The following is a 10,120-nucleotide window of genomic DNA, read 5'->3' as shown; positions in this document are numbered from 1 at the left end:
GTACACAATTTACATGTGAGAAGAGGATAGAGGAATAGTCACTTAGGCCTCAGTTGGGCTTCATGAAACAGGAGGGCAGAGGAAGCAATCAGATAGGCATCTGTCTCACATGGGCAGAGGGATAACTCTGAGTTCCATCCGTCTTTTTTCCATAAGGAACTGCCTTGTGGGCAAATTGTGAGGGAGGTATATAGTCTTTTAATCTTTGTAGTTATCTTCTTTAGGAATAAAATGGGAGGCAGGTTTGCCTGATGCACCTCCCAGCTTCACTTCCCTTTGGCTTAATGATTTGGGGGTCCCTAGGTTTATTCTCCCTTCACACTCCACAATATTAAGAAGCCCCGATTGCACTCGCTTCTCTGGTGAGGCTGGTTTCTAAAGCTGAGAAGTTGTTATAATCCCAATGAGTCTTTCAATACAAAGGAGTAAGTCTCATCACAATTCACAGGCCAAATAATAACACTGTTCTTCTCCTATTCCTTCCTAGAGTACAAATATCAGACTGCATTTTAGGTCACTTTACTTAAAAGAGGACACAACTAACTCCAAAAACTATTCATCACACTGTATGTGAGGAAAATGAATGTAGAAAAATTATTCTAACTTAAATAGGTCCCTCAATAGATTCATTATAGAAAAGTCCTTTAGAAATAGAAACAACCCCAGCCAGGCCAACATGGTGAAACCCTCTCTCTACTGAAAATACAAAAATTAGCCGGGCATGATGTCATCTGCCTGTGTAGTCTCAGCTACTCGGGAGGTTGAAGCAGGAGAATTGCTTGAACCCAGGAGGTAGAGGTTGCAGTGAGCCGAGATCACGCCGCTGCACTCCAGCCTGGGTGACAGAGTGAGACTTGGTCTCAAAAAAAAAAAAAAAGAAAAGAAAAGAAATAGAAACAATCACAAAATTAACCACTGATATGAAATACTGCTCTTGCACCATCTAATAAAAGTACTTTCTCCAATCCATTCTAATAATGCACCCAGAACTGAAAGTTAAAATAAGGAAACTGAGTAGAGAAACAGAGTGATAAATATCCATGCTCAGTTATACAAATGTTGATTGCAGGACCAACAACTGTGACGGAAAAGTAGTTAACTGTACCTTCCTTCAAGGACATCTTGTTAGGCAGGAGCCTAGGAGACCGAGGGTGACCCAAGTTCAGCTCCATCTCTGTGGCTCAGAATATTTTACTAATGCCTTTTCAGACCACTTGGCTCCACTCTGTAGCCACAGGTGACATGTTTTAAACGATAATGTCTTGCATTCTGAGAAACTGACCACTAGGATTTACTATGCTATTGTTATAAGCTGGACTGTGAAAACCACTGGTAGTACAATTTATAAAGCAGATGGCACCTGATAGGCTAAACCTCGCCCTCAGCTGTTTTTGGAAACAGAATGGTGATGGGGTAATGATTTCTGTGTATTTTTTAGTATTTATTTATTTTAATACCATAAGATTCATGTGGGAAGGTTTGTAATTCAATAGTTCCTTATGTACAGTACTATACATAATTCACAAAGAAATTCCAGGGTCACAGAAGCTCAAGAAATTGAATCTTTTTATATATTGCTTTTAAGGAAAGAAATACAGAACCATGATAGCAAAAGTAAAGGACGTGGGAACAGCCCTCCCTCCGACTTTCAACTTCTGGACATTCACTACCACCTCACTTTATCTGAAAGCTAAGTCTGATTCCAAGTTCTCTTCTTCACGCCCCTCTAATGTCTGTTCTGTCTCACCACAGCTTCTCCCTATCCACTCCTAGTACAGCACTCTCACCCCTGGCTGCAATGGGGATCACCAGTGAGATGAGATACCACTGAAACCCAGGTTTCACTCCCAGAAATCCTGATTTAATTCATCTGAGTTATGGTCTGGACATCGTGAATTAAAATCTCCCTAGGCAATCCTAAAATGCAGTTGAGGTTGAGAACCATTATCTTAGCATGGCTTTGATAAGAAAAAGTTTTAAAATAAATCATGATGAGACCATCAAAACCAAAATGAGGCCTGAATTCCACACATCCAACTCCACACAACCAGACTTAGAGTAATAGGATACAATTGTAAGGCTCCTAAAACCAAGCGTCTTCCATAGCTTCTTCCTCTTCCTCCTTCCCAACCTCCATCAGTCCCCAATGCCTGTCTTCTTGTCCATCCCTTCCTATCCAGTTCTCAGGCCATCATCCCTCTTCATTTTGCACCTGTCTTAATGTAGAAGCCCGTAACCGGTGTCCCTGCCTCCTTTTCCTGCTCCCTCCAATCCATCCTGCACACCATCACCAGATAAATCTGCTCCTCACTCTCCTCCTCAAACCCTCTTGCAGGAAAATGGCCTCTTCCTACTCCCTGTGCCTCAACTCCTTCACTTGGGGGTAAAGGCCTTGCCCAGTCTGTTTCCAACTCTTTCCAGCCCTCGTTTCTCAATACCATCTGAAAAGCAGCCTCACTCTCTTCTGGTCAAACTAGATGCTCTGTAATTCCCCAAATACACTCTGTTGAAAACTTCAGACCCTGCATTAGATAGAAATAGGAGCCAGATTGGCCGGGCGCAGTGGCTCACGCCTGTAATCCCAGCACTTTGGGAGGCTGAGGCGGATGGATCACGAGGTCAAGAGATTGAGACCATCCTGGCCAACATGGTGAAACTCTGTCTCTCCTAAAAATATAAAAATTAGCTGGGTGTGGTGGCATGTGTCTGTAATCCTGCTACTTGGGAGGATGAGGTAGGAGAATCACTTCAACCCGGGAGGCGGAGGTTGCAGTGAGCTGAGATCGTGCCACTGCACTCTAGTCTGGGCAACAAGAGGGAAACTCCATCTCAAAAAAAAAAAAAGAAAGAAAGAAATATAAGCCAGGTCATTTGCCGCAGACCACCTAGCTAGTGAGCAATAGGATCTGGATTTCAATCCAGGTTTGGGCTGTGTTCAAAGCTCTTCAACACTATCCTATTCTCTCTCTGGAATGCTCCCTTCTATATCTATCTGTAGAAACTGTACCATCCCTTCAAGGACATTTTGTTAGGGAGGCAGGAACCGAGGAGAGCAAAGGTGACACAGTTTTAAGTTCAGCTCTGTCTTGAGACTAACAAGGCACATTCCTTGCCAACCATGACCCATGATCATAAGATGTTTATGGTTGAGAAAACAGCCTAAGGATACTACAACAACAGAAAGTCCAGATGTCCCAATACCATAACAACAAATGTTTTCAAAAAATTATAGTTATGCTTTGATGTTCTCACACACTAAAATGTCAAGGATAGTTTTCTTTAAATCAATAGAATAATAAGTTTTGTCACACTGTCTGCTCATCCGCACATAGGCACAGCTTAGTTTAATCTTTATATAGACAAGACCCCAATATAAGAAAAACTTAAAGTCGATGCGTTCCTCCTTTTGCTTTCTGAGGGCGCCCTACTCTGTAACAGAGTAGTTTCTAACAAGCTTGCTTGTTTCACTGCATTTTGTGACTCACCTTGACTTCTTTCCCACATAAGATCCAAGAACCTTCTCTTAGGGGTCTGGATTGAAACGCCCTTTTCTCCTAAAGTTTTCCCTTTTTTTCTTGTCGAAGTGACTTTCTGTCTTCTGAGCTCCTATAGCACTTTATTTACACATTTCACAAAATATATTGATAACAGAGTCATGTGATGAGTTTTCTGTGGTCTAAGACATTGTCTTGAGGTTTTTCAGTCCTTTACAGCATGGTACACAGCACCCTACATGCTGTGGGCTCTCACAGAGGTCTGCTGAAGAATGAGTTACTGTGGGAAGCCTTTCTGTACCTGCCCAACCCTCTCACAACGCGAGATCCTAATTAATTTCAGGCACAAAGATAACACTTCCCAACCCCAAGTATCCTGCCATTTTCCTATTCTAGCATATCAATTCTTTTTTTATTCCATCCACAAGCCCTCTGCCACCTGTCTATAAAACATTTTGCAATTGGGAAGGACTCTGGTACTGGATAACTATGTAACATATAAAAAGATGCAAATCATGACAAATAGGAGTCACAAAATGAACAAGGGTGGTTACATTCTTTGAAATCCAAAATGGAAATTAGACATAGGTCCAGGTCAAGTTGCCCTTTCAGGCCTTATCACCCTTTGTCTCCATTTTTTGTGGAAAGGAACAAGGGGAGGGGCAGCAAGCAGTGTGAGCAAAAGCGGAAGAAGAAAGGGGAATAACTGGCCAGACAGCCACTCTTTCCTGAAAGACAAACAGCATTCTAGGAAAGGAAAATATTCCCTAGGTCACAAGCAATTGTACAAGGAGCCTACAGCAGAATAAGGAAATCCAAAACAGTAGCCCCTGTTTGATCTTCTCATCTCCATCTGTGAGATAGGGATGATAACCCTGCCTGCTTCTCACCACACAGTCCAGGGGCACTCCCTAAGCTGTCTTCAGCATGATTTGGAAAAGGCTGCAAATGCGAGATGAAAATCCTCCATTTAACTTAGCATTTGACTGTATCCCTGGGGATTAAGTAAAATTAGACATTGAACTTAAAACAAATATAAGGAGAATGGGGACAGGGGACACTCCTCCTATTGTCTACCTCCCTGTTCACCCTCTTCCCTGCCGCTCCCACGGAAGAAGAAGTTGCTAAACTGACGGTATGTTGTCCTGAAATGCCACTGGGCCAAAGACAGAGTTCAAGTTCAACTTCTTAAAACCCAAGTTGATAACAGCTGGGGTTTCCCTCTCTGTCAGGGTCCCCCTTCTCACTATAGGAATGGAAAAACTTCACCTCTATTGTTTTAGGGTCCTGGCTGGGTCCAAGAGTTAAATCAACAAAACATAGATTAACATGAAAAAAGCATAGAAATTTATTCATAAGTGTTTTACATGGCACAGCAGCCCTCATAAAGAAATGAAGACCAAAGAATCAGTCAGAGTCGGTTACTTATATATTGGATTGAATAAAGAATAGTAAACTGTGAAAACGTGACAAATTATGTAGGGAAGCTTAAAAAATAAGAGTTTCTAACAAGGTCTGTGCAATATTCTCTAAGTTACCTTTCCTTCTAGTCCCTAGACAGTGTCTTTCACATAGGAATTCCATCTTCTTCTCTTAAGAAACAGCACAAAAGTCGAAGTGATCTTCTTGTACCTGCTGTTTTTCAAGTGCTTTTAACTTAAATAGTCAATATGCCAGAATGGCATTTTTTAAATTTTACTTTAAGTTCTGGGATACGTGTACAGAACGTGCAGGTTTGTTACATAGGTACACATGTGCCGTGGTGGTTTGGAGCACCTATCAACCCATCATCTAGGTTTTAAGCCCTGCATGCATTAGGTATTTGTCCTAATATTCTCCCTCCCCTCACCCCCGACCCGCCAACAGGCCCCGTTGCCTGATGTTCCCCTCCTTGTGTCCATGTGTTCTCATTGTTCAACTCCTACTTCTGAGTGAGTACATACGGTGTTTGGTTTTCTGTTCCTGTGTTTGTTTGCTGAGGATGATGGCTTCCAGCTTCATCCATGTCCCTGCAAAGGACACGAACTCATTCTTTTTTATGGCGCATAGTACAGAATAGCATATTTTAACCCCTTCATCACCCCACAACAAATACCATTTGGAATGAATCATTATCAAAACTGAAAACTCTACCAACATTAGTTCTGAGAACCAACCATACACTGGGCACTGGACTAGGGCTGCAGATTTTGAAAAAGAAAGAGAAGCAAAGCAAAGCATCTGCCCCTACTCTTAAGAAGTTCACAGTCTACTGGAAGAGGCAGAAATAATTTCCATAGACAAGTAATTTCCATAGGCAAAGGTAAACCCTGGGGTTCTGTGGAAATTTAAAAGATTCTGTGAAAACAGAACTGGGGTGAGGGAAGGTTTCATCAAAGGGATGAGGTCAGAGTTGAGGGCTGATGAATGAGTAAGAGTCAGGCCTAAAAGAGAGGCAGAGGTGTCCCGCAGAGAAACACCTGAGCAAAGCCGTGAGACAGGTGTGGTGTGTTTCCCTCACAGCAACAAAGGATTTCCCACATCCTTATATCTGCATTAATAAATGGCATATGACCGTGGCAGGGAGGAGGAAAGGGGGAAATCAGTGAAATATATTTAAGTACTAACTTTGAAGAAATGCATTCAAAATAAATCCACAACTTTCTCTGAAGAAATAAGATGGGTAAAAGAAAAAACTAAAGAAAAAGGTGTAAAAGAAAAAACATGTTTTTCAAGCGGGTTTGGTTAAAGCAATCAACTTCCTAATCTCCACAAGTGGTATCAGACTCCAGGCGGCCTCTCAGTCACAAAGCTGCTGTTTACCTCTAAATCATAAAAGGCAGATGGCAACCAAGCAAAATACCACACACCTGGTCACTGTGTACATTCTAAACCACACCATAGTCAAGGGAGGGGTGGGGGCTCATCAGCAATGCAAACCCATGGAGGGAAGGCCTTTCCCAACCAGGTCTTCTCGGCTAGAGGTGGACACAGCACTGCCTAAGGACAGCATTTGGACCCCGCTCTGCCCCTGTCTGTGAAATGGTGGTGACCAGTGTGGACTCTGCCCACACTCCATCCCCTTGAAGACCTGGGTGCGTACTGATTTAAGCGGCATAAAGAGTTGAGGCCCAGGCTGGAGAGGGTGGAAGGAGAAGATGCCAGAAAGCATTTCTGTCATGGGCTTGGCTACAAGCACAGTTTTTTTTCCCTGGCCTTGTAGTTTCCTTGCTCTGTGCCTTAGTTTCTCCATCTGACAATGACAATCACAACAATCTGCCCCTAATTTTCTTATTTAGGAGCGATAAATAACTCCTGACACAGTTGGAGTTCCTTAAACAAGGGTCCTGTGTCCTAGACAACACGACCCAGGAAGCCAGGATAGCCTCGGCTAGGCACGGTGGCTCAAGCCTGTAATCGCAGCACTTTGGGAGGCCGAGGCAGGGGGATCATTTGAGGTCAGGGGTTCGAGACCAGCCTGGCCAACATGGTGACACCCCTCTCTGCTAAAAAAAAAAAAAAAAAAAAAAAAAAAAAAGATTAGCTGGAAATTGCTCGAACCCAGGAGGCGGAGGTTGTAGTGAGCCAAGATCGTGCCACTGCACTCCAGCCTGGGCAACAAAGCAAGACTCCATCTCAAAAATAAAAAATAAAAATAAAGTAATAGCCTAAGGAACAAAGGCAACACAGCTGCTCAATCAGTTTTCCATCCACTCGACACTGTTTACTCTGTCCCTCCGGTGTGCAAACAGAGTCAAAACTGAGAATTGTTTGTCATTGTTTTCCAGTCCCTGTCCACATTCCTTGTTCGTGACTGATGGGTGACAGAAGCCAGCTGGGTTATTATGCATACCAGGGTAAACTGTGCTCATGGAAGTCTATGTCTCAACCCAGCCCTGCCACATGGGAAGGGTGGAATAAAGCCAGTGCCTAAGGCGGCAGGAGACTGTACTCAGCTCACCTGGGGATGCTAGTCAGGTAGGTCATGACATTCAGGAAGTCTTCATCTGGGATGTGTTTGAACCCCGAAAACTCTGGGAACGTGATGATGGGGGCGCCATCCTCCCCTCGGCCTCCTGTAACAAAAACAGGTGGTCAAGATGTTAGCAAAATGCTGTCATGTCGCGCCTCTGCAGGAAAGTTGGGTGAAAGAATATCAGTCACCTCTTTTCCTATCTATATTATCTCAGACTAGAATTTGGGAGAAGTTAACACAGTTATTTTGAGCAAGTCTCTCTTCTCATTCATGCTGGCTCCATGGCATTGTAAGAACTCAATTTTTGAATCCTTTGAAGAGAGTTACTGTGTAAAAGGTAATACTGATTTAATTATTCAGCATAGGTAGAATAGTAAATAATGCCAACACAAATATGTAATATTGCTCTTCATTTTTGTAGTCAGTAAATGTCAAAAGTAATATTGCGTGCTGGTTAAGAGAGTTAACGCTAAAATCAGACAGCCTGGTTCAAATCTGCTTTGCCACATTGTTGCTATATGATTTTGGCCAAGATACTTCATGTGTTTCTTTCATATTTATATATATATCTATGTATATACATAGATATATATGTCCCATCACTTTATTATATAGGAATAATGTTTGTACCTACGTGGTAAGGTATTGTGAGAATTAAGTGACAGCACGAAGGAGAAGCACCTTAGCAGGGTGCTTATTATATAAAACTGCTCAAAAAATGGTGACCATTATTATAATTATTATTATTACAAGGAAGCAATAATCAGCTTCCCTTCAAGAATTTATAAATAGCAATTTAAGATATCCCTGTGAAAGTAAAAATATGAAAATTAACATTTAATTCAGAGCAGAGACCACCAAATTCAATAGATTCTATTTCCCAGTCCCCTTGCAGCTACATGGAGCCATTTGACTAAGTTCTAGCCCCACAATCCCCAAACTGTGTCACAGGTACCCAGGGAACCACAGTAAACTCATAGGAGCGCTGTGACTATTTTAAATTTTTGAGGGAAACCCAGTGATAGTTGACATCTGTTGGACACCATATGTACTACTACTAGCTAGAGGTAACTCCTAATTTCTTTTTTCTTTTTTTGAGACAGAGTCTCGTGCTGTCGCCCAGGCTTGAGTGCAGTGATGCAATCTCGGCTCACTGCAACCTCTGACTCCCGGGTTCAAGCGATTCTCCTGCCTCAGCCTCCTGAGTAGCTGGGATTACAGGCATGCACCACCACACCCAGCTAATTTTTGTATTTTTAGTAGGGGCAGGCTTTCACCATGTTGGCCAGGCTGGTGTTGAACTCCCGACTTTAGGTGATCCACCCGCCTCGGCCTCCCAAAGTGCTGGAATTACAGGCATGAGCCACCACGCCCGGCCCCAGTAGTTCCCAATTTCAACATCAAATTGCATTATATTCTTGTAGATGGTGTTGCATCTTTAAAAAGCTGGGGGTTTGGTACTTGCTGGAATAAAAAGCAAAAACAGTATGAAAATCAATGTGGAACAAGACATAAAGGTGGTGATATCTAGTTAGATTGCAAGGTTTAAGATAGTTGTAGTTATTTAAGAAGAAAATTGAGAGAAAAAATAATATTTTAATTTATATGTATTATTTTTTCAAACAGCTACTAAGTTGTTAGGACATAGATACATACTAAGTTGTTTGAAATGCTAGTTATTGCTTTTGGCCTGGGGGGGCCATGAAAGAAAGACTGAGATACTAAGGCGCAGAGAATTGAGAGGGTTTGGGAACCTCTGCCCTAGCCAGTGGCATAGGAGCTTAAGTTGCATGCACCTTCCAAGTGATGTCCTTGAAGAGAAACCACTTGAAGAGGAATCATGGCTCTCAAGGCAAGGCCAACTACAAATGACTGAATGTATTTAACATATCTGAGAAAGACATATCAGTGTGGGGTGTGATTAGTGGGGACTGTGTGGTTAATGAGGATGTGTGGTCAACAAAGAAACTACAGAAGAGGAGGACTCAGAGGAGCAAAGGCGGGCAGTGTACAGCTAAGGAGAGAGGGCCAGCCCACCCTGAGAGTCCAATCCATGTTACCAGTCTATCTGATGACACCACTGTAAGATCATTCGGCCAACTCTCTGGTGCTGACTCCAAGCCTGATAAGAATCTTCTGTTTATAATCTCATTTTCCACATAAATTTGTTTCAAGAAAAGGAATGTGTTATTGAGCAAATATAAGTATATTACGTAAAGAGTAAGTTAGTGCTGTGGTTTTTCTGTACAAGTCTCTTGTGGGTGTTGTTAATATGGGTCTTAGGTGCTTAGAAACCAATTGCTGTGGAATGAAACCATGTGAGATTTGTCTGGATGGTCAGTCATCCGTCCCCAAGAGGTACCTCTTTATTAATCCTATATGTTTACTCTAAATTTCCAAAAATGAAATCTACAGATTAGATGTTTACCAAGTATGTTAAACTACCTCATTACAGTGACTGATAAGGATATTAACAGCTTTCATCTAATAATATTCTTCCTCTTTGCAGTTTCACAACTATGGGAAGTTTCAGAGAAATGTGCATTCAGAGAATTTGTGTCTTTAAAAAGCTAAATTTAGATGCATTATAACACTGTAGTAATTGCATAATCAACATTTGCTGAGGGAATGGCTAAAACATTTCAAGGAACTGAAACACGCTAAAATATTC

At 42.1% G+C, this 10,120-nt stretch overlaps 1 protein-coding gene across 2 annotated transcripts in view; it reads right to left on the bottom strand.

The window, feature by feature from the left end:
* The window catches only part of MCF2L2 (MCF.2 cell line derived transforming sequence-like 2), a 272,786-nt gene that overhangs the window by 214,517 nt on the left and 48,149 nt on the right, over positions 1-10,120 (bottom strand). For both annotated transcript variants that reach the window (XM_011986157.1, XM_011986156.1), the window contains exon 3: positions 7,435-7,549. In XM_011986157.1, coding sequence (XP_011841547.1) covers positions 7,435-7,549 — 115 coding nt within the window. The remainder of the gene's footprint in view (positions 1-7,434; positions 7,550-10,120) is intronic.

The sequence above is a fragment of the Mandrillus leucophaeus genome, unplaced genomic scaffold (genome assembly GCF_000951045.1).
Source record: "Mandrillus leucophaeus isolate KB7577 unplaced genomic scaffold, Mleu.le_1.0 Scaffold295, whole genome shotgun sequence".
In the NCBI taxonomy this organism is placed as follows: domain Eukaryota; kingdom Metazoa; phylum Chordata; class Mammalia; order Primates; family Cercopithecidae; genus Mandrillus; species Mandrillus leucophaeus.
Note: the sequence above shows the minus strand (reverse complement) of the source record. Positions and strands in the feature narration are given on the sequence as shown.